Source organism: Pyxicephalus adspersus, chromosome 4 (genome assembly GCF_032062135.1).
Source record: "Pyxicephalus adspersus chromosome 4, UCB_Pads_2.0, whole genome shotgun sequence".
Classification (NCBI taxonomy): Eukaryota; Metazoa; Chordata; class Amphibia; order Anura; family Pyxicephalidae; genus Pyxicephalus; species Pyxicephalus adspersus.
In genome coordinates, this window is record NC_092861.1 from 84,711,823 (window position 1) to 84,737,041 (window position 25,219).

At 33.3% G+C, this 25,219-nt stretch overlaps 2 protein-coding genes and 1 long non-coding RNA gene across 3 annotated transcripts; all 3 read right to left on the minus strand.

The window, feature by feature from the left end:
* Positions 1-921: 921 nt before the first annotated feature.
* On the minus strand, positions 922-13,658 carry LOC140329818 (uncharacterized). The gene is made up of 20 exons (XM_072410211.1): positions 13,586-13,658; positions 13,425-13,472; positions 13,285-13,323; positions 13,121-13,168; positions 12,977-13,024; positions 12,838-12,885; positions 12,680-12,727; positions 12,519-12,566; positions 12,365-12,412; positions 12,208-12,255; positions 12,040-12,087; positions 11,884-11,922; positions 10,374-10,421; positions 10,222-10,266; positions 8,278-8,325; positions 7,236-7,277; positions 5,857-5,904; positions 4,202-4,249; positions 2,056-2,142; positions 922-1,673 (listed from the first exon to the last, which is right to left on the minus strand). The coding sequence occupies exons 1-20, from the start codon at positions 13,656-13,658 to the stop codon at positions 1,567-1,569; spliced, it is 1,056 nt and encodes a 351-aa protein (XP_072266312.1). The 3' UTR covers positions 922-1,566.
* Positions 13,659-13,717: 59 nt separating this feature from the next.
* On the minus strand, positions 13,718-14,276 carry LOC140330085 (uncharacterized). The gene is made up of 4 exons (XR_011920612.1): positions 14,206-14,276; positions 14,062-14,109; positions 13,903-13,950; positions 13,718-13,767 (listed from the first exon to the last, which is right to left on the minus strand). It is a non-coding gene; the product is annotated as an uncharacterized lncRNA (long non-coding RNA).
* A 16-nt stretch (positions 14,277-14,292) lies between these two features.
* LOC140329819 (uncharacterized) lies at positions 14,293-24,634 on the minus strand. Its single transcript, XM_072410212.1, has 44 exons — positions 24,591-24,634; positions 24,440-24,481; positions 24,298-24,345; positions 24,131-24,205; positions 24,003-24,050; positions 23,720-23,767; positions 23,552-23,599; positions 23,398-23,445; positions 23,242-23,289; positions 23,081-23,128; positions 22,716-22,763; positions 22,560-22,607; positions 22,415-22,453; positions 22,270-22,308; positions 21,756-21,803; positions 21,601-21,648; positions 21,447-21,494; positions 21,299-21,346; positions 21,138-21,185; positions 20,984-21,031; positions 20,824-20,868; positions 20,689-20,736; positions 20,375-20,422; positions 20,224-20,271; positions 20,063-20,110; positions 19,906-19,953; positions 19,646-19,690; positions 18,895-18,942; positions 18,753-18,800; positions 18,564-18,611; positions 18,401-18,448; positions 18,124-18,171; positions 17,968-18,015; positions 17,810-17,857; positions 17,661-17,708; positions 17,499-17,546; positions 15,615-15,662; positions 15,458-15,505; positions 15,299-15,346; positions 15,144-15,191; positions 14,962-15,009; positions 14,816-14,863; positions 14,498-14,545; positions 14,293-14,399 (listed from the first exon to the last, which is right to left on the minus strand). Exons 4-44 carry the CDS (start codon positions 24,180-24,182, stop codon positions 14,293-14,295), a joined length of 2,007 nt encoding a protein of 668 aa, XP_072266313.1. The 5' UTR covers positions 24,183-24,205; positions 24,298-24,345; positions 24,440-24,481; positions 24,591-24,634.
* Between the last annotated feature and the right edge of the window lie 585 nt (positions 24,635-25,219).

A 25,219-nucleotide genomic window follows, 5' to 3' on the forward strand; every position in this document is an offset into this window, starting at 1 on the left:
TATACAGGGTTTGGAGTGTAATCCAGGAGTGAGCAGTGGAAGTGAATATGAAGGAAGTGTTTCATCAAACCAGCAGTTCTCCCAAGAAGAGCTCAATGATTTATTACGTGACCTAAGCCTGTCAAAACAAGCATCTGAACTTTTAGTATCCAGGCTAAAAGAAAGCTAGCCCATATGGGAGTACCAGAATACCAAGCAGAAGACTGGCGGCTTTTTATAGACAGTTTCACTCAAAGTTTGAAATCTGTTTTACTACATAATGGCAACTACTATGCATCAATTCCAATTGGTCACTCAACAAAACATAAAGAAGAATTTGCAAATATCCAAATGGTCTAACAAAAGCTTTGCTATTATGAACACCAATGGTCCATATGTGTTGATTAAAAAATGGTGAACTTCCTACTTGGACAGCAAAGTGGATACACAAAGTAGCCATGTTTCATCTGCTTGTGGGATAGTAGAGCAAAGCAGGATCACTGGGAAAATTTTGACATGGCCTCCAAGGGAAAACATGAAAAAAGGTGCAAGGAACATCATTAACGCGCCAATGGTTGAAAAAGCAGATGGGATAGACACATGGTGGCAGACTAATGCTGAAGCCTTCAACGTGATTGTCCTGATCAACAGCATAAAAGGAAATCATACAAACTGAGTTTTTCAATTACCTTTTTGTGATTAGTTCTGTAAATATACTGAATATAGAATATATTGACATTAAGTATTTCAACAATTAATTTTTTGTATACAAAGGCATATCTAGTTTATTTTGCTTAATTTTCATGTTTCATTAGTTTTCTATGAGGTTATTATTGAGGTCATTATTTCAACAACTAGAGCCAATCTAGCAAAACCAATATCATATTTACATATCAAAAAGAATCTAAATTGACTTTAATCCGTTTGGCAAGAAAATGTTTGTTGACCAGTGTAATTATTTGTGCAATCTGTACCCATTTGGGGATACTTCTCTTCACTTCCTGCCCTGTAGACATAAAAGTAAGTTAGAATAATCTTTTGACATGGTAGTAATTCCTTCTGACATATGTGAGAGTAAATTAGGTTTGAAATAAAAAGGAAATCAACAAGGCTTTATGATACTAAGTGACTCTTATACATGAACGCTTAGGCTACTGTATGCATGCCTGTTTGTGTATTTTTAGTCAATTTGGCTAAAATATTTCTGTATTTAAAAATATAAATTCCATATTTTGAACAAGGTACCAGACACTTTTTTGTCTAGATGGATCATTATGTAGCCAGACAATACAAGGTCCTCTAAACTGTCTCCTACCTTTGTTGGAGATGATTTTATTTAATATAGACAAACCACAGAGGCAGTTTTAAGGATGACAATGCCAAAATGAAGTATATTTTCGATGTTTATTATTTCACTTTTTAACCCAATATTTCTAATGTCAATGTTAGAACTGATGCAGTGTTTTTTCAAATCTTTGAGCTTTCACATGGTTGCCTTGTTGGGCTCCCCATATATAAAAGTTGGGTGAAACAATATATAAAAAAGAGTAGACAGAACATAATACAGTCAATAAATAAATACTATTGCTACTTTTTATTAACCACATATATATGCAGATAACTAAAATGGAAAAATGAACACCAATTACCTTTTGTTTGATTTGTTACAGCTTGTTCTTGTTTCAATGGAGCTGCTAGGAAAAGAAATTAATGTTATATTGCCATTTACATTCACACTTAAACACATTGGACCTGATTTAAATAAATCACTCCAAGACTGGAGAAAATAGACTATCGTGGTTGAACCTGCATGGTCTAGCAAACCTGGAAAAGATTTCCTAAAAATCATTAGTTGGCTAATGCTTTAAATTTAGGACCAAATTTGTTGCAGGTTTGCTGGATCACCTATGTTCTCCCATAATAGTTCACCTTCTCCAGACTTGGAGAGCTTTAATAAATCAGACACTTTGTATTTGCCAAGAACAATTTTAGTATTCCTAAATACTAATACACTAATACTAATTGTTCTGCTTTATTTACGAGATTACATTTTATCAAGAGTATTTGTATTCCTACTTTTTATTTGCTCCTTTTTCTTTTCTCCTATTTCTTTTTCAGGTTTTTGTTCTTTTATTAGTTCTTCAAGTTTCTCAGCTAGTGTTTCTGAAAAAAGAATGTTTGATCAGTTATGCAATAAATATAACTATACAATAATCTAATAAAAAAGGGAGCTATTTTAATGTCTCCAATCACACTTTGTAAAAAAAAAATAGATCACCCACAGTAGAAATAAAAGCTCTATGACTTCTAAGACTCTATGACTTCTATGAGTTATATTTCACTTGTTACTTTTTGTTGGCTCTTTTTCAGTTGTTATCACTTTTTTAGGTGTTATTACTGTTTTTAAAGAAGCCATTGACAGTCATTTCAACTGATGCATTTCTATTTTTTGTGCTGTTAAAGTAAAATGTCTTCTGCCAGGCAAGCTTACTGATGTATACTTTTTGGTTTTTAAATGTGAAGTGTGGTATTTGTTAAACATCCAGCAGGGAAATAACACAGTTTTATCTGTATTATTCAAATCTTTGACCTATAGAAAACTTGCAGTTTGCGATAACAGATGTAGCATAATAACACAATAACTAATAATTTATTTAATTTATGAGTAGAGGATGTTTATTTAGCAAATTATTGCTTATTCTTATATAAAGTGCAGGCACATAGGCAGTAGCATATTTTGCTATATTATAGGGAATATTTGGAAATATTGTTTGTGTACAAGCAGTACAAATGTATCCTTTGTCTTTTTTTGTTAGTTTGTTTAAAAATAACTGTACACTTCAAATTTCTAGGTACTCGTTTGCTTTAAACTGCATTGCTGTACATTTGCAGTATATATCTTGGTTCTATTATGGCTTTTTTATGGCCACTCTTAGTTATTCAGAGGTAAATGCTTACCCCAAGGATTAGCTAGGGTTTGCTTGCAGTTAGTGCTAACTACTATGGTTAACAAACACTATTGTCGGCACTGCAATGCCAAGACCTTTAGAATTTTTTTTTCATATATATTCGTTTGTTAAATTAATTAGACATGTTTTTTAATTTACCTATATAATTTATTAAGAATGATAGTAAATACATTTAATTCACAAGATTTAATACAGTTACATTTCGAGTTGGGTTCTATCAGTAGTTGGCTTATTATATCCATTAGATACTGTTTAAAGGTATTTGAATGTATTATGTACTTTCATTTTTAACAGCCACATCTCTCCACTTTTTTTTCTAAGAATTATAATAAATGCAGAGTCAGTACAAGAGAAAAAACAGAATACTGCAGATAGTTTAGGTTACCAAAAGATATGTATATGGCCTTACTTACAAATTTCAATGTTTATATCCGATTCAATACAATCTCTGAAAATGCAAACTAAACTGCTTGACAGCTGAATACTTTTTATGAAAATCTAAGTGGCTTGTATGTAATTACAAATAAATAGCAATATTCGGAATGGTTCTTAATAAAAAAATTGTTTCATTACATTATAATAACATATGGAAAATCTTTGAGAACATTTATTACAAATGTATTAAAACCCTTCTATGACTACCCTTTTTCCCTTGGCTCCCTTGCCCAACTTTTTTAGCAATAAATTTAGTATTTTGTCACAAATATTCCTAACACTGTGTTAGTATTTATATATACAGTGTAATACATACAACCAATCAAAAAATAAATTTTAAGGTTGAACTCAGGACTGGACAAAAAGTTACATATGGAATAGGTGACCCTCTACAAAACAAGGGTAAACTAATTATTTAGTTTAGGGAAAAAAGAAGAAAGGTTAAATACTTACCTCAATCCTTGCTCCTGCAAGTTTACTCCATACTACAAGACTAGTCCCCCAAAGACGCTTCTCTTTACTGCCTGAGCGGTCCCTGCATTGCACACAAGCACACCCACCCATTTCCTAGCACTGATGGGCAGCAAAGGAGAGCACTAGCTATTGGGGGAGCAAGGAATTCCCCTTATTTATCATCCACTAGAAACATGGAACAGTTAACTCTTGCAATGTGGAGAGGAACCACAGCAAATGTAGCTTAGACTTTGGCTGTTTGCTAATACCCATTCATACCTCTACGTTCTTTTGTAGAATAGTTTTTTCCCCTCAGAAGCAGTTATGTATTTATATGATGTATATACAGAGTCATGCATATTTACCCTCTTTGGTTGGTGCAGTCTCCTTTTTATGTGGTTTTACCCCAACATCTAAAAAAAAAAAGCAATAATTACATAAAAAAGTATTAATAATTATTCATATTTATACAGCCTCAGATACATTCTGAAATTACCCTGCATGCCCAACACCGAGTTTTAAGTGGTTTTGCAAGAATTTTGCAAGAATTACTTTCGAGCTGAGCCGGTCTGGGTTCTTAACATCTCCAATCCAAACATTTTTGAAATCAAAAGGGAAAATATTTTGGTTGTCTGGTCTCTGAAGAATACCTACAGAAGCTAAATATATCAAAAGGAAAAGGGAAGACCCCCCAAATGTCTGTAATGTTGTCTTCATAAAATGATGTACATATCTAAAATTGTGTACCCTGGTGGTAGGGGCGGATTTATTCAGCTTTGAGGGCAACATGGAAAAGATATAAATCCTTCAATACCAGCTTTGTGCGGTATCTTCATTTTTTTTCCATGAGACAAAAGGGTTATGATGTGCGTCAGTGGCACACTTAAATGACAATCTTGCTTCTGTATCTATACAAACTGTGTAACTACATCTAAAGGCACCAAACAGTATTACAATGGTGAAACTAAATATTTGTGACAACAAGCAATATAATAAAAAAAAACTGTTTCACTGAGAGTAAAGCCATGCAGTTACAGCAATGGGCTATGTAAAATGTAAACCAGCAGCAGCAGTAGTGCTACTCAATTGGCCTGATGTATTAAAGCTCTCCAAGGCTGGAGAGGATACACTTTTATCAGTGAATCTGGATGATCCAGAAAACCTGAAATGGATCTGGTCCAGGATTCAAAACATTTTCTAGCAAATTTTAAATGAAAGGCATTCTAGGTTTGCTGGATCACCCAGCTTCACTGATGAAAGTGTATCCTCTCCATCCTTGGAGAGCTTTAATAAATCAGGTGCAATTCCTGAGGCTTTATAATTCTGAAATCAAAATGTTTGTGTTAAGGCTATGGAATACTTGTACATGAGATCATCATGTTTAGCACATGCTAATTGGGGTGGTGGTTGAGTTACTCAAAAGCCCTCATACTCTAAAAACATTAAATATTTGTTGAAATAATCTAGTTTTGTTCAATGCCCTGTTGCTCATCTCTGGCAACTTCTATTCCTAAAACAATAACTGTATTAGAATGTGTGTACAAATGTCATTCATAGATCAGCCTCCTGCTGCCACGTCTCTTGTAAAGTGTCAAAATGTTACAGTGTTACAAGCAGGCCCAGTGATATGATCATTGGGTGATGCTAGACTGATAAAATGCTTCTTCCATCTTGCAGCAGCCAATGGCATAATTTTCTTAAGATACAACACCCCGTATTAGCATAATACCCTGAAAAGAGCTTTAGAACTGATTTTAGTAAATAAATAAATAAATATATACAATGGGCCTGAAGCTCCAAGGCTGGGGAGAATACACTTTCATCAGTGAAGTTGTGTGATCCAGCAAACCTGGAATGGATTTCTTATAAATCATTTGCTATTTGTTAGCAAATGTTTTCGATCCTGGTCTAGATCTATTTAAGGTTGGCTGGATCACCCAGGTTCAGTGATGAAAGTGTTTCTCCTCCAGTCTCTGCGAGCTTTAATAAATCAGGTCAATTGTTTAAATATTTAAAATACCTTTTTTTGTTTCTGCAGGTTCCTTTACATATGTTTTAACAGGTGTTTCTTAAAAAAGAAGATAGAGATTGGTATTAGTGTTATATCACATATTGCAATAAAAAATAAAACAATAATTTATTCTGATAAAAATGAATATCTCCTGCACTGCACAATTATCACGTGACTACAATCTAACAGACAGTCAGTATCAGTGATCTGCTAATGTACACTAGAGATAGACACTCATTTCAGAAGCTAGACATTTTTTTTTATTGCCATAGCTATTTATTATTATAATATATTATATTATTATTATATTTGTATTTGTATTAGTAAGTCAAAAGTTGAGTTACCACTAAGAAGTTATGTTTCTTGCCATTGTTCTACTGATTCCAAAAAATGTTTTTGGCTTGTTTCAGGTGTGACTTTTTATCCAGGTAAGTAGCAAAATCAGCAACCAGAAATGGCAACTTACATAATTTCTCATTAGTGGGTCCACTTTAAATGAGCAGGATGAGAACATTAACCAGGCAAGCAGTATATTTTAAAAAAAGGCTAGCAATGACAGCTTACATAATACCATATAAAACACGCCCAGAATTATGTTTTTTATAAATAAGGGCACATGCAGAGTACCTAAGATTTGGGCTTAAATTTGCTTTATCTGTACTTACACTAAACTGGTAAGATTAATAAATAATATTTTTAGTTTGAAGCCTTTTTGCAAATGTTGTTATTGAACATTACTTACATACCTTGCATATCATTTAGTTTTAAATGATCTTTTTATTTGTTTATTGTTAATGGCAAACAAATATTTACACACAGATTTGAACATATGGTATGCACACTTGTCAGATAAGGAAGTACTCTAAATGTTTATGTCACATTCAGAGGTAGGAACGATTGCACAAATGTTACAGAAATAATAACACCAGTTTTTGTTGATGTGAAAGAATTGATACTGTCCTTTGGTGTGAAAAGCATAATTCCAGCCCTGAGGTCAGTTAATGTATGACACCAACCAGGATACTTGAAAATATAATTTATTTTTTATGATCTTTTGCTTAAAATGATGAAAAAGGTTTATGGGAGCACAGTAATATATTTGTTCTGGCTCCATTCATTTTATGTATTCAGCATCCCTAATCTTCACATTTAATCTTTCTGACCACCTAGTCTTATCTTGTACTGAGCACAACAGAAAAGGTGATGCTTCTAAATATTACTCTGACAACCAGTCTTAATGCTCTCAGTGATACATTTAAATCCCAGGTCAATGAACAGTGACTAATAAAAAGTATATACTTGTTGCAGGCTTGCTGGCTTTTGGCACCTAAGGCATTCACCTTAATTGCCTTCCCCCAAAGCCAGCCTAAAAGAAATTTTACAAATACCTTTTTTCGATTCTGCTGGCTCTGGTTTTTTCTCAGGAGTCTCTGCAAGAAAAATGTTTAAGACAAAAGTGACAGTCCACTTTTTTTTTAAATGTCAGTACATAAAATGACAATGACAAACTTGTATTGCTCTTAACACCACAAGAAGCTGTATGCCACTGAGACATCCAGCAACATTATATAATATCATATTTTGCAGCACAATATATTATTGTATACTATTAAAAATGGATTTCCACTGTAGAACAACTTGATGTGAAATGTCAATAAAAAAAGTTTGATTTCTTATTTTTACATTTTTATTTTTATTAATAGGGAACAGTTAGATCCTCTGTTTTTTTTAGATAGAGAAGGGTCACAATCACTATCCTGCTTTAATACTTTATATCCCTGTTAGAGAGATCAGATTGGAGAAATAACAATAAAAATACAATAAAGATTGTGGTTTTTTAACATTTTACGAAACATAAAATTTATTAACCCTCACTTTGTTTCCTAGAGACATTTCCCAGTCACAATGTAGCGAAAAACCCTATTTAAATTGTTTAAGTGCAGATTGACTACAGTCACTGTATATAGCGCCAGTCCATTATAAATATTACCTTACATGAAAATGTAAGTAAAGCACTACTACTTGGTCACTGTCATTTCTTAGCACAAGAAAAGAATTGTAGGAAGGTGCCAGAGTAGGAAAATGCTAGTTACATTTTTTTCTTTAAGGATGTTAATTATAGAAAGCTTTTGCAATTATATTTTTAATAGAAAGGATAATAAATACTGTATCATATAAGAGTAATATATAAAAATTGAGGAAATGTGCAATCTAATGATATCAATTATTAATAGGAGGATTTAGCTTAAAATTAACCATCTGAATCTGTTTTTACCTAATTTGATTTAAGTTAAAATATTTGCACATATCTTTTATTTAAAATTTTCTTCTACTTTTCATAGGCCTCTATACCTTAAAACTTATAATTTGACAATAAATTCAGATTTAGGACTTGCTATCCAGTACTTATAATGCATATTTATGCCTTACCTTTCTTTGGCTCCTTGGATTCCTTTTGCTGTTTTTCTTCTTTTGTCTCTAAAAAAAAAAACAGCCCAAACATATTTTTTATTCAATGTGTTTTTTTTCACAATCGCATGCATTATTCCATGTATTTATCAAATATATGAGAACAATGCTTTCCTATATGAACATCTAGGTAATGTTATTTAATAAATCATGTATTTTTTTACATTTTTCATTGGCAACAAGTTATCTCCTTGTTAGTATTTTCCTTTTTCAGTGCATGTTGCACACATAAGTGAAAAATGGTATACCTTAACCTTAAATGACAGTTTAGCCTAGTTTACAAATACATCCTGCCATCGGTTTGCTATATTAATGGATAAACAAATTAAAACATCTAAACATAAAGATTTCTTGGTGAGAAGAATTACGTTAGGAAAGTTTCAGATTTTATTTTGGGTTTAGGATTTGTATAACAGATCTATTATTTAATGTATTTTTTGAGAAGATAAGAACTTGTGATGGTGACAGGAACAGACAAGTGGTAATTATATGTACAGCCTTAACGATTAAAAATTAGATAAATCCTTTAAAAAATAATGTGCTGTCCAAGAAATAAGACTTAATTGTGGTAGTGTTATTTCTCATTTCATCTTATAATCAGAAAATGACACCATGCTTGAAGTAAGGGACTATGATTAACATCAAACTAACTTATAAAATATATAATTTGTCATTTTACTTAATAGGCCACCACTTTTAACCACTTGCTGTGTTGATTAAAGTATATTCATGTTGCCCAAGTTTACACTTGAGATAAATGAGAGTGCATATAACATCACTTAACAAAAACTTTTAGATTACTCTTTTTTAAATTATTTCCAATTTGACCTCCCATATATATACTTAGTTATTCTGAATCACCCCTACCTAACTCCCCTGCTCCCCTTGATTTTTTTTAACCAGCTGATTTTTTAAAAATATTTTTTTTACGATTTTTTAAAATTTCCTTAATGTGTTACTTTTCCTGCATTGCATGACAATATTAAATGAAAAACCAATTTTTTATTGCAAAGCTGTGTATCTTAAACATTTTATTGTAATTAAAGTAAGGATACTTTAAAAAAAAAAAGTGTTTTTAAACAGGAAAAAACATTTGTTTTCTATTTTTTGTTTAGAGATGTCATTATATATTATATTGTTATTACATAACAATCACATGTATTAGATCCAAAATTTGGGTCAATTTTAGTTGTTGCAATTTAGAATGAGTTTTATGGTTACCTGTCTTGGGTTTTACCGCCAATTAATGTGTTTTTCTGTTTAAAATTTGCTTCTGCTAGGAACCTCTTCATGTCAGTGTTGGCCTATTGTGCAATCTTTTACTCTGCATCACATTCCTTTTTGCTATCTTTAGCTTCCAGTATATAGCAATCTTCCTTTTGAGTTGGTAATGGATGTATACCAAATCCCCCCAAAAATATAACTGAGCTATTAAATTTACCTTTCCCCTGATTGCATCATAACTTTTAATGTCATTTATCAATCTCACAAATTTGCCACATCCACCTGATTTAGGCCTACCAACTGGCACATAGAGCAGTAGGACAGGGCTGAGAGCCAAAGGAGGCCATGCCTGGTGGCCTCTGGAGAGAAGCTTGTGCCCTTCAAACCAGAGAAAAAGGATCAGATGGCAACACAGTAAAAGAGATCACAGAACAGGAGATGGTATGTTAGTGTGTTAGTTAGAGGCCAAAGGGGGCCCAGAAAGGCAGTAGCCCACAGGTTGAAGCAATGCCAGAAATCACGACTCGTCACCTGAGTCAAGTGTAACCCATGTATTTTATTTCTTTACAGACATTCAGTACTCAAATCCAACCACTTGACTTTGCTCAAAATTTTGCAATACATATTTTGTAGTTTAGAAGACTACCTGGGCTACCTTTTATGGGATTTTTTTACATTTACCTTTCTTGGGTTTCACTGGCTCCTCGTGTTTCTTCTCTGTAATATCTACAATGAGAAATACTAATTTGTGAAATGTAGAAAGCAATTTTTGCATCAACATGTGTATCACCCTTACACGTACTGTGTACAACACAAAATATTTATGTTCCTACCTTTCTTTGGTTCTGTTGGTTCCCTTTCTAGTTTTTTGTCTGGTATGTCTAAAAAAAAATCAATAATCAAGTTGCTTTGCGTAAAAGATTTCTATATCACAAAATATAACTTTGGTGTATTTTTGGAAAAGCAACAATCCTTTCAATGAAATAGGAACACTTAGGTGGTTACTTATGTAGAAACTGAGAAAATATGAAAATCCAAAATTGTGACTTAAATAATACATAATTTGAAAAACACCTCCACTTTCCTTACCTTTATTTCTTTCTTTTATAAATAGCCTTTTTATAAAAAGCCATTTGAGGGCCCCACAAACAGTAATTACAGTAAATACAATAGTGAGATTTATTAAATTACGAGTTGTATGCAACTATATTTCTGTCCCAGCAAAATGTAGCAAAACAGCTTTAAATTTAGGAAAAAGGAATGTCCACTGAACTTAGCCAATAAGCCATGCTCACGTCAAAAAACAAATTATTTGCTATTTAAAGAGGAATACCTTTTGTAATTTCCTTTGTGCATAATTGGGTCCTCAAAGTCACATAGGTTCGTCTACCAACATGCACTTTGTAACTTGCATTCAAAGAAATGCTGTCATTATCGGATACAAAAACTCAAATGTATTTTTATCAATGATGTCAATCAATATATCAGGATTGTTTTGTAATTTCTGCAGCGTTATCTGTCTTGGGATGTGGGTTGGTGGATGTTATTTATTGTACACATTAAGTACTCGGTGTGATGTATAAAGTTTGTTTATAATAGTCCTGTTCCTTACTCCTTTGGGTTGAGGACAGGGGACAATGTCCAATGGAGGGGAGTTGCATACCTTCCTATTTGGGACATGGGTGCTTTGAACAGTGCCAGTGTTCATCGTAGATCCACGTGATTCTGCATGTGCAGACCCAGGTGGCTCTGTTATGGGGGCGTCCCTCCCCCCAGGAAGTGAGAGGAACTAGAAATGACGCAAGAGACGCTGTCATTTGGTAGGTAGATAAATATCGGATAGCAGGATACCAAGCAGTCTCTCTTAAGGGCAGGATACCTTGGTGTTTCTAAGATGTTTGTTTGTAATAACTTCAAAACGTAGGCAGCATATCAGTATATATTTGGGTATGTGGAATGATGTGAATATGTGGATACATTGTTAAGCCTTGGAAAAATTCTTAACAAAAAAAATGTTTTGTTATGTTCTCTAATAAAGTATGGATCAAATTACATTAAATGGTGGAAATGATTATAGTGTAGTACTTGTTTACTAAAATCTTTGATAATGCTTTGGATTTGAGTAAGGTAAAGTTGTCTAAATATATACCGGTGTTAACATAATTAAGGTATTCACATAGTATGCTATTGTTCTGTGTATATAATACCTTAGTGTATATAATACCTAAGTTACATAGAAAGCTCACAAATCTCCTCTTAAATTATTTGCCTTTAAACCCTTCCATGCCTAACTACATTCTAAAAGTCTTTTATTTTAAATAAAATAAGTCTACAATTTGCTACCTTTCTTTGGTTCTTCTTCATGTTTTTTCACTGGTGTTTCGGCAAATAACATTGAAAGTACTGTGTTAAAGAAGTGCGTTATTTTTTCATTCATCCCACTCACATATACCCTTTACCTTCACAACTTACTAGTACAATATTAATTAAGTGATTTACCTTTTTTGGGCTCCACAGATATCTTTTCTAGCTTCTTCTCTGGTGTCTCTGTATAGGTACAATAATCCCAGGTATAATAATTTATAAAAAAAAAATGTTTCTACGCCTAACCTACTACCATGACAATCTGTTCACACCTTAGCAGTAAAATACTAATAAGTGATTTACCTTTTTTGGGTTCTGCAGGTACCTTTTCTAGTTTTTTCTCTGGTACCTCTGCATAGTAAAATAAGATATAAGGTAAAATAATAAATAGGGTAAACTTATCTTTCTGCATTTATTTCACTTATAACCACCTCTACCTCCACTAATTTCAATGATTTACCTTTTCTGGGTTCTGCTGCTTCCTTTTCCAGTTTCTTCTCGGGTGTCTCTACATAGAAAAATACAGTGAAATATTTTAACATAATATTCTTCAGTTAGCCTAGTTCCATTATACACACTTGCACACCATCAGTAGAATACTAACTGAAATTTACCTTTTTTGGGTTCTGTGGGTATTTTATCCACCTTTTTCTCTGGTGCCTCTGCATAGTAAAAAAGGAGTGATAGTTCAAAATGTATTTCTTTATTTACTCAAATTATATTATAACGTATCCCCCTTTCCCTTCACAAGTTACAAGTGCTGTAAATGTTTTACCTTTTTTGGGTTCTGCAGATACCTTTTCTAATTTCTGCTCTGGTACCTCTGCATAGCAAAATAAATTGTAAAAATTCAAAATATGTTTCCACATTTACCCCATTTATTTTTTTTAACCACCTTTACAACTTACAGTGTGGTACTAATATACAATTTACCTGTCTTGGGTTCCACAGATACCTTTTCTAGTTTCTTCTCTGGCATCTCTGTATAGTAAAACATAGGATAAAAATCTTTTTACTTTTACCACATTTATATGCATAATATTTAACAGTACAATGCCAATGAGTGATTTACCTTTTTTAGGCTCTGCAGATTCCCTTTCTAGTTTTTTTTCAAGTACCTCTGCATAATAAAATAAGGTGGGATATTTTAAAGTATCTTTCCACATTTACTGCGTTTAAATTATTATCAACTTTTACAAGTCTATAGATGTTTTACCTTTTTTGGGTTCTGACGATAACTTTTCCAGTTTCTTCTCTGGGGCTTCTGTATAGTAAAACAAGGTGTAATAACTTAATAAATAAAAATATTTTTACACCAACCCTACTAGCCACTTAAACTACCTTCACATCTTACCAGTACAATACTAATGAGTGATTTACCTTTTTTGGGTTCTTCAGGTACCTTTTCTAGTTTCTCCTCTGTATAAATAAAACATAGGATAAAAATCTTTCTACTACCACATTTACATGTATAATATATATTATAATATTTAACAGTACAATGCCAAAAAGTGATTTACCTTTTTTAGGCTCTGCAGATACCTTTTCGAATGTTTTCTCTGGTGCCTCTGCATGGTAAAAATACGTTTTAACAGCTCAAATTTTCTGTTTGCATTTACCCCTACATTCATTACTTGTACCTTCAAGATTTAATATGTATGAAATACTATGATTGATTTACCTTTTTTGGGTTCGGCAGAAATCTTTTCTGGTTTTTTCTCTGGTGCCTCTGTATAGTAAAACAAGGATGTCATAATTTAAAAGAAGCAAACTTGCATTAATCCCATACCGGTATGATACTAATGAGTGATTTACCTTTTTTGGGCTCCACAGATACTTTTTCTGCTTTCTTTTCTGGTGCCACTGCATAGTAAAATAAAGTAATATAGTTCCAAATATATTTCTGCATTTGCCCCACTTACTGCAGATACTGTGCACCAGTCACATGCACAATATTATGACAATTACCTTGCAAACCTACGTATAGAAATAATTTACCTTTTTTGGGTTCCATCAATACCTTTTCCAGTTTCTTCTCATGTGCCTCTGCGCAGTAAAAAAATTGTTGAGAATTCAAAACGTATTTCCACATTTATTCTACTAACAATAAAGTCTCCTTCTTTTTTTCACAAGCTACAAGTGCTTTGATTTATTTACCTTTTTGGGGTTTTGCAGGTTCCCTTTCAAGTTTTTTCTCAGGTGCCTCTGTATAGTAAATAAAGGTGTGATATTTTAAAATATCTTTCCACATTTACTGCAATCATATAATAACCAACCTTTACCAGTCTATAAGTGATTTACCTTTTTTGGTTTCTGCAGACACCTTTTCCTGTTTCTTCTCTAGTGAATCTGCATATTAAAACAAATTGAAATAACCCTACTAGCCACTTAAACCACCTTCACATCTTTCCAAAAATAATATATAAATAATAAAATGAGCGATTTACCTTTTTTGGGTTCTTCAGGTACCTTTTCCATTTTTTTCTCTGATACCTCTGCTTAGTGAAATGAGGTGTGATGGTTAAAACTGTCTTTCCACATTTACTACACTTATATTAATCTTACACTGGTATTATACTAATAAGTGATTTACCTTTTTTGGGCTCCACAGATACTTTTTCTGATTTCTTTTCTGGTGCCTCTGCATAGAAAAACAAGGTGTTATAGTTCAAAATATGTTTCTGCATTTGTCCCACTTACTGCAGATACTGTGCACCAATCACGTGCACATTAATATGACATTTACCCTCATAACGTACTTATGAGGATGAGAAATAATTTACCTTTTTTGGGTTCCAACGATGCACAGTAAAATAAGTTTTGAGAGTTTAAAACGTATTTCACCATTGTTTCCAATATCATTATAATCACCTTCTTTTTTCACAAGCTACAAGTGCTTTGATTTATTTACCTTTTTTGGGCTCTGCATGTTCCCTTTCTAGTTTTTTCTCAGGTGCCTCTGCATAGTAAAATAAGGTGTGATGGTTAAAACTATCTTTCCACATTTACCACACTTACATTAATCCCATACCAGTATGATACTAATTGGTGATTTACCTTTTTTGGGCTCCACAGATACTGTTTCTGTTTTCTTTTCTGGTGCCTCTGCATAGTAAAATAAGGTGTTAAAGTTCCAAATATGTTTCTGCATTTACCCCACTTACTGCAGATACCGTGTACCAATCATACTTACATTATTATGACATTTACCTTCAGAACCTACTTATGGAAATAATTACCTTTTTTTGGTTCGGCCAAAACTTTTTCTAGTTTTTTCTCTGGAGCTTCTGCACAGTAAAATAAGTTTTGAGAGTTCAAAATATATTTCCACATTTTCTCCACTAACATAACCACCTTCTTTTTTCACAAGTTACAAGTGCATTGATATATTTACCTTTTTTGGGTTCAGCAGATACCTTTTCTAGTTTCTTCTCTGCTACCTCTGCATAGTAAAATGTGATGTGATAGGTAAAAAAAAAATCCTTCCTTATTTACCTTACTTGCTTTATAACCACCTTCACACCTTACCAATACAGTGCTAATATCAATTTACCTTTTTTGGGTTCCACTGGTACCTTTTCTATTTTTATCTCTGGTGACTCTGGATAGAAAAAAAAGGTGTAATATATCAAATAATCTTTTTACATGTATCCTAGTTACATTATAATCACCCTTACTTTTATGATTTACATGTGCTATGAATAATTTACCTTTATGTGGTTCCACAGGTACCTTTTCTAGTTTCTTCCCTGGTGTCTCTGCATAATAAATAATATATATTAATTGTTTCTTAGGGCACAGTAAAAATATAGACTTTTTAAAGTGAAGCCACATTATTCAACAGAAATGTTTTGTAGTTTAAATACATAAAACATGAAATCATAAAAAAAATTCATAGTATCAATAAATTATTAAATAAGCTTTACAATAAATGGCCTTCAAGACATTTATAAACAAAAGTCTATATGTTTCTTGTATCAGTCTGTCTTTGTAACCACAGATAAACCCATTGTTAGTCCAAAGACAAAAGATTCCAATCAAATGTTCTGCTTTTGGGTACTTAACTACTTTTTCAGGGGTTTGGAGGTAGAGTTTTAGTTATAACGAATGTTCACCCAGATGATAGAAGCAAAGTTGGTGGGATTCAGTGAGAAGGAAAAACAGGCGTAGAGTATTCACAAAGCCCACTCCAATTAGAGAAGCAACAAAGACGTCAGGTAAGGGGGTACCAGGACTGTTAGGTTCTATGCTTGATATTTTGTCATCTTTTGCTGTAAGAAACTCTTCCTTTATCCCTTATGTCCCATTAAGGAAGTTGCCCAAAAAAGTCCATGTCCCAACTGGGTGTTACCACTCCACCTGCAGATCATCTGTCGAAGAGCCTGAAGCATCCCCAGCATCCCTTTAGCTGTGCTTTTTTTAGCAGCCCCTGCACTTTCTCCGAGGTTGTTCTCAGCTGAAGAGGATTTCAGGAAATGTGCAGCAGCATAATGAGTAGTTCCTAGTTCCAGCCTTGTCCTGCTATTGGGGGCTAGCTGTATTTGAACCTTCCTGATTACAGGCTCTGGTTGCTGGATCCTCAGCCTTGTTACTTGTAAGTTGCTCAGTCACACAGCCATTTCGTGCCCTTTTGGATTCCTGATCTGTACTTGTATCTGGACTACACTTGTCTGCTGCCTGCCCTGACCTGTGCTTGTACCTTGACCACGCTTGCCTGCTGCCTGCCCTGACCTGTACCTTTTCCTAGGTTAAGCTTGTTGGCCGTCCACCCTGACCTATGCTTGTACCTGGAATATGCTTGTCTGCCACCTGTCCATCAGTCTGTCACTATCCCTTCACTGGAGCCCTCTGTCCCGCTCGCCCCTGGTTAAGAGAGCCAGGGGGCCATAACTTGGTGTTCTCCCCGCAGCAAAGTAGTCTGGTGGCCATTAGGTGCTCTGGTGAAGACTGGGAAACACTTGGACTCTGCACCACAGGTAATCTCACGCTACCTGCAGGTGGGCGCAGCCCTAACACTGGGTGAGCAGATCATTAGTTCATAATAATTTTTCCTGGATCATGGTTATTGACAGGCTAACCAGCACCCTTAACAACAAGTTAGACAAGTGTGAGCAAATTTGGGACTCGTGGGTGGAATATAATTCAATATTATCCTACTAATAAAAGGCATAATCCCAGTTAGAAATGTAATAGCTTGAAAGTCTCTTTTCCTTGTCACTATTTCCTTAATGTGTAATCCAGTTCAGAATTCATTTTACTAGGCTTGTAAAGACAGCTGACGCAAACCCCAGGTTAATCAAGAGGTATAGACTTCAGAGGTGATCATACATAAGATGGGGGGTCTGGGGCCCCTATATAGGGTAAATCTATAAAATTTGATTTGTGCTGATGTTTTGTTTTACCTGTGTTTATATAATTTTTTGTTTTAACGTCCAGGTCGGACATTATTGTTAAAATGACCTAAGTCATGTAAAATTTGCTTGTCAAAAACCTAATAAAAAGATTGAAATACAAAATATATTTCTACATTTACCCCACATTCATTATAACCACCTTTTTCCTTCATAAAAATACAACTGCTATGCATGATTTACCTTTTTCAGGTTCCACGGGTCTCTTTTCCAGCTTCTTCTCTGGTGTCTCTGTATAGTAAAACAGGGTGTAAAAGTAAAAACAAATATTTTTACACCTACCCTGCTAACAATTTAAACCTTAACATCACACTAGAAATGTGTAATTTCTAATGAGTGATTTACCTTTTTTGTGTTCTACAGGGACTTTTTCCACCTTTTTTTCTGGTACCTCTGTATAGTAAAATAAAGTGTAATATTTTAACTTAACTTTCTGCATATTTTCCTTACATTATACCAACCTTTACATTCAGAAAGCACAACAAATGATTTACCTTTTTTGGGCACCGCAGATATCTTTTCTACTTTTTTTTCTGGTGTTTCTGTATAGTAAAATTAAGTTCAATAATTTATTAAACTCTTTATACACTTACACCATTAAAAATATAACCTCCATCACAATATACCAGTTCAATTTAAATTAGTGAATTACCTTTTATTGTTTCTACCGGCACTTTTTCAAGTTTTTTCTCTGGTGCTTCTGCATAATAACATAAGGTGTGATAGATTAAACCATCTTTCTGCATTTACCCAAACTTCATTAATGCACTATCACATTGAAAAATCTCAGTTGTTTAACATTATTTACCTTTTTGGGGCTCTTTGGATAACTTCTCTACTTTTTTCTCTGGTGTCTCTGTATAATAAAACAGTGTAATAAATGAAAAAAAATTGTTCTACACCCAACCTATTCACAATTATAACCTTCTTCATCCATAACCAGTACAATACTATTTAGTGATTTACATCCTTTCCGGAGCTTTGCATAATAACAAAATGTGCAATATATCAAAATATCGTTCTGCATGTGTCCAGTTACATTATAATCACTTTTACAATTTGTGAATGTGTTATGAATGGTTTACCTTTCTTGGGTTCTGCTGGCACATTTTCTAGTTTCTTCTCTGGTGCCTCTACATCATGAAATACAATGGAACAGCATCAATTCAATGTAATTTTCTTTATTTAGCCAAATTGCATTATAGCAACTTCCACACTATAGCACTACAAACTAATGGAGTGATTTACCTTTTTTGGGTTCGGTAGGTACTTTTTCCACCTTTTTCTCTTGTGCCTCTGAATAGTAAAATAAGATGTAATAGTTCAAAGTTTCTTTCTGCATTTAACCTACTTGCATTGTAACCATATTTAAACCATCAGTAGAATACCAATAAGTGATTTATCTTTTTCTTCACATGTTACAAGTTAGTGAATTACCTTTTTTGGGTTCTGCAGATAACTTTTCTAGTTTCTTCTCTGGTGAATCTGTATAGGAAAAAAGGGTGTGATAATTAAAAAAATATTTCCACATTTACCTCACCTTCTTATCTTACCAGTACAATACTAATCGGTTATTTACCTTTTGTGGGTTCTGCAAGTACCTTTTCTAGTTTCTTCTCTGGTGTCTCTGTATAGTAAAACAGTAAATAAATTGAAAAATTGTTCCACACTTACCACATTAACAATTATAACCTTCTTTACTCCTAACTAGTACAGTTCTTATATGTTTTACAGTGTTTTATATGTTTTGGGTTCCAAAGATACGCTTTATGGTATCTTCTCTAGTGTCTCTACTTAATAAAACAAGATGTAATATTTAAAAATATATTTCTGCATGTATCCGAGTTACAATAAACCTAGTGCTGTAAATAATGCACCTTTCTTGGGTTCTTCCCACACCTTATTTTAGTGTTTCTCAACCTTTTTAACATGCAGAAAACCCTTGAAACACCTTTCAGGTCTTCAGGGAACCCCTGCTATAAATATTACATCCCCAGCTTGCAGTACATTAGTGTTGTGTTCAGTAGGAAGAATGCCTTTACCATTGGTGGCCTTTAGTTAGAATGTCACCCTTACAGACAGCCAAAAAGTTTATTGGTGTCACCTTAACTGACTTGAGAGTCAGAAACTGTCCATTTTTCAAGGAACCCCTAGCAACCACTGAAGGAACCCTAGGGTTCAGTGGTGCCCTGGTTGAGCCAAGTTTCCTCTCTGGTGTCTCACTATAGTAAAATATAGTCGAATACTTCAATACAATTTTCCTCATTCATTCATTCATTTGCTTTATAGCCACCTTTACACCAACAGTAGAATACTAACGAGTGATTTACCTTTTTGGGGTTCTGCAGGTGCCTTTTCTACTTTTTTGTGTGCCTCTGTATAGTAAAAAAAACGTGTAGTAAGTTAAGCATTTTTTCTATACCTTCCACATTTACAATATTAACCTTTTCCACCCCTAAACAGTACAGTAATAATAATTGCATCTGCATAATAAAAAATGCGTAACATCTAAAAATATCTTTCTGCATGTATCCCAGTTACATTAAATAACTTTTAGCTTTACAATTTACAAGTGCTATAAATGATTTACCTTTTTTGGGTTCTGTTGGTAATTTTTCTAGTTTCTTCTCTGGGGTATCTATATTAAAATACAGTGCAATAGTTCAAAAATACTCTCTTTATTTATTTGACCCAGTGGCATTATAACCACTTTCACATCACCAGTAGAATACTAATCAGTTTTTTACCTTTTTTGGGTTCTGTAGGTACCTTTTCCACTTTTTTCTCTTGTGCCTCTGCATAGCAAAATAAGGTGTGCTAGTTCACAATTTCTTTCTGCTTTTAACTCACTTGATTTATAAATTATCCAATTTTCATTTCACAAGATACACCTGCTTTAGTGATTTACCTTTTTTGGGTTCTGCAGATACTTTTTCTAGTTTCTTCTCTGGAGCCTCTGCATAGTGAAATGAGGTATAAAATGTATATTATGTTTCTGCATTTATCTCACTTTATAAACACCTTTACACCTTACAGTAAAATATTAATATGTGATTTACCTTTTTTGGGTTCTGCGGGTACCTTCTCTAGTTTTTTATCTGGTGTATCTATATAGCAAAACAGGGAGTAATATATTTAAAAAACTGTTCTACACATTCCTTATTAACAATTATAACCTTCTTCACCTCTAACCAGTACAGTACTAATGAGTGATTTACATATTTTGGCTTCCATGTGTTTATTTTACAGTTTTTACACCACTGCCTCTGCATACTAAAAAGGTGTAACATCTCAAAATATCTTTCTACATTCATCCCAGTTACATTATAGTCACTTTTACCTTTACAAGTTACAAGTGCTATGAATGATTTACCTTTTTTGGGTTCTGTTGGTACCTTTTCTAGTTTCTTCTCTGGTGCCTCTATATAGTAAAATACAGTGGAATAGTTCAAAACACCTTCTTCATTTAGTTCAGTTCCATTATACCCACTTATAATGAGTAGTTTACCTTTTTTGGGTTCTGTAGATAATTTTTCCACTTTTTTTTCTGCCTCTGCGTTGTAAAATAGGATGTAATAGTTCAATATTTCTTTAAGCATTAAACCTACTTATGTTACAAATTAACCATGTTTCTCTTCAAAAAGATACAAGTGCTGTAGGAGATTTACCTCTTTTGGGTTCCAGGGATACAGTTTCTAGTTTTTTCTCTGGTGCCTCTGCATTGTAAAATAAAATGTAATTTCTCAAAATAGCTTTCCACATGTATCCCAGTTGTATAATAACACAATTTACCCTGTAAGTTAAATATTAATGTGTGTTTACCTTTTTGGGGTTCTGCAGGTACTTTTTCCACTTTTTTTTCTGGTGCCTCTACAAAGTAAAATAAGGATTGAAATTAAAATTAACTTTATGCATTTACCCCACTTGCATTATAAATAAACCACCTTTCCCTTCTAAAGTTATAAGTGATGTAATTGAATTACCTTTTTTGGGTTCTACAATAATCCTTTCTAGTTTCTTCTCTGGCACCTCTGCATAGTAAAACATAGTAAAACATATAATTTAAAATGTGTTTCCGCATTTACCCCTCTTGCTTTATTACTCCTTTTTTATGTGCTACAAAAGATTTACCTTTCGTGGGTTCTGTTGGTACCTTTTCAAGTTTTTTTTCTGGTGTCTCTGCATAGTGAAATACAGTGGAATAGTTCAACATAATTTTCTTTATTTAGCCCAGTTGCATTATAACAACTTTTACACCACCAGTGGAAGACTACAAATAAATTACCTTTTTTGGGTTCCGCAGGTACTCTTTCCACTTTTTTCTCTGGTGCCTCTGCATAGTAAAATGAGATATATAATTAAAAAATGTTTCAGAATTTACTCTACTTGCTTTATAAACATCTTCACACCTTACCAATACCATACTAATAAATGATTTACCTTTTTTGGGTTCTGCAGATACCTTTTCTACTTTTTTCTCTGGTGCCCCTGCATAGTGAAATTGAATATATAATTAAAAAAATGTTTCTGAATTTATTCTTCTTGCTTTATAAACAACCCCACACCTTACCAATACCAAACTAATAAATTATTTACCTTTGTTGGGTTCTGCATGTTTACATGTTTTACATGTTTTGGGTTACATGGATTTACTTTTTAGTATGTTCTCTAGTGTCTCTGCATAGTAAAAATTGTGTAATATCCCAAAACATCTTTCTACATTTATCCCAGTACATTATAGTCATTTTTACCTTCACAATTTACAAGTCCTATGAATGATTTACCTTTCCTGGGATCTGTGGGTACTTTTTCAAGTATTTTCTCTGGTGTCTCTACATAGTAAAATACAGTGGAAAAGTGTGGCACACTTTCTTCATTTAGACTTTTCTTCATTTAGACCTGCTCTGTTATAACCACCTTCACACCATCAGTAGAATACTAGTGAATGATTTACCTTTTTTGGGTTCTGTAGGTACTTTCTTCTCTAGTGCCTCTGCAAAATGTGAAATCAGATGTAATAGTTCACTTAACTGCATTTTCATTAAATATTTTCATTTTAACTGCATTTAACCTATTTACATTATAAATGAAAGGTTTACCTTTTTTGGGTTCTGCAGGTACTTTCTTCTCTAGTGCCTCTGCAACATGAAAAATCAGATGTAATAGTTCATTTAACTGCATTTTCATCAAATATTTTCATTTTAACTGCATTTAACCTATTTACATTATAAATGAAAGGTTTACCTTTTTTGGGTTCTGCAGGTTGTTTTTCCACTTTTTTCTCTGGTGCCTCTACTTAGTAAAATAGGGATTGATAGTTAAACATACCTTTATGCATTTACCCCACTTGCATTATAAATTAACCATCTTTCCCAGTTACAAGTGCTGCAAATGATTTACCTTTTTGGGGTTCTCCAGATACCCTTTCTAGTTTCTTCTCAGGAGCTTCTGCATAGCAAAATAAGGAGTGATGGTTAAACATTTTTATCTATCTATCTATCTATCTATCTATCTATCTATCTATCTATCTATCTATATATTTCCCTTCACAAATTACAAGTGCTGTAAATAATTTACCTTTTTTAGGTTCTGCAGATACCTTTTCTACTTTCTTTACTGGTGCTTTTGCATAGTAAATTAGGATGTAATGTTGCAAATTCTTCTGGATGTATTCATGTATTCCAGTTGCATTATAACCATAATTACACCATCAGCAGAATACTATATAAATACTATATACAGAATAATAATAAAAAGTGATTTACCTTTTATGGGTTTTGCAGGTACTTTTTCCACTTTTTTCTCTGGTGCCTCTATATAGGGAAATGAAGAGCCAAACTTTAAAATATCTGTATGTATTTACCCCCTAGCATTATACACTAACCACCTATCCCTTCACGAGTTACAAGTGATGTAAGTGATTTACCTTTTTTGATTTCTGCAGATATCCTTCCTAGTTCCTTCTCTGGCACCTCTGCATAGTAAAACAAGGTATATAATTTAAAATATGTTTCTGCATTTACCCCTCTTGCTTTATTAGCACCTTTACTTTTATGATTTACAAGTGCTACAAAAGATTTACCTTTAGTGGGTTCTGTTGGTACCTTATCTAGTTTTTTCTCTGGTGTCTCTACATAGTAAAAAACAGTGGAATAGTTCAAAATAATTTTCTTTATTTAGCCCAAATGCATTGTAACAACTTTTACACCACCAGTGGAATACTACAAATAATTTACCTTTTTTGGGTTCCGCAGGTACTTTTTCCACTTTTTTCTCTGGTGCCTCTACATAGTAAAATAAGATATATTATATTATAATTCAAAATATGTTTCCGCATTTACCCTCTTGCTTCACACCTTACCAGAACAGTACCGTACTTCTTTTATCTTTTTTGGGTGATTTACCTTTTTTGGGTTCCGTTGAAACCTTTTCTAGTTTTTTCTCTGGTGTTTCTGTATAGTAAAATAGAGTGCAATCGATGTAAAATATGTTCTACACCTAACCCATTCACAATTATGATCTTTTTTATACCTAACCAGTACTGTACTTTTGCGTGATTTACATTTTTGGGGTTCCACAGAAACTCATTCTTGGTTCTGCTAATACCTTATATATATATTTTTTTTTTAATTCAGTCGCTTTATAGCCATCTTTACACCATCAGTAGACTACTGATGAGTGATTTACCTTTTTTGGGTTCTGTAGGTACTTTTTCCACTTTTTTCTCTGGTGCCTCTGCATTAGAAAAATAGGTTTTGATAGTTCAACATTTCTTTCTGCTTTTAACCTACTTGCTTTAGAAATGAACCACCTACCTTTCACAAATGCTGTAAGGGATTTACCTTTTTTGTGTTCCACAGATACCATTTCTAGTTTCTTCTCTGGTGCCTCTGCATAACCAAATAATGTATAGTAAAATAGTTAAAATTTACCCGACTTACATAATAATCACTTTCACTCCATACCATTACAATACCAATACCTTTTTTAGGTTCCACAACTATCTTCTCCAGTTTCTTTTCTGGTGTCTCTGTATAGCAATTCAGGGTATTAAAATTAAAACAAATCTTTAAAAACACCTTTGCTATAACTGCTTACAAAATCAGTATCAGTTTGTGTCCTACCTTTTTTTGATTCTACAGGAACTAGCTTTTTTTCTGGTGCCTCTGTATACAAAAATAATATGTTTTAGTCCAAAATATTATTCTGTACCTGTCCCACTTACATTATTACCACAACCACCTCCCCTACTTACAAGTACAATGACTGCCTTACCTTTTTTGTGTTCCACAGATATCTTTTCTTCTTTCTTATCCGTTATTTCTGCACAGTAAAATATTTAAATTCCTGAGGTGTGCATGATCATTTCAAATACATTTATTTTACGTACGTAATAGTAGGCTAAAAACGTTTTCTGAAGACATTAGGGGTCTATTATTCATTAATTCTATTCACCATATCAATACTAGTTCTTGTGGTCTCTAGAGCCCAGGAAACAGTAAGAGTGGTTATTGCTCCAATATAGCCAAAAGCCTGCTGATGGAAATAAACAAAGCTGATGTCTAATAATGCTGATGTTTTTTTTAATACCATGATGATACTCATCATATCACTGATTAGTATTACCATGATATGTAATACTCATCATTGGAAATAAAAGGAATTATCAACCAAATCACAAAAAAAAAGTTTGGGTATTGAAACAATTTATATGGTTACTCTTTGACTCTATGTGCTCCTTGTGAACTCCTTAAAGTAGCAGTACTGCCACCTAATAACCTTCAGCCAACGATAATGCTGCCTACCATTTACATTCACAATATGCTAGCTACACACATCAGAAAAGTACACAACAGGCAGTGTTGTTATGTGACAAAAGGATGGGTGACAGTGCAAACTTGGAA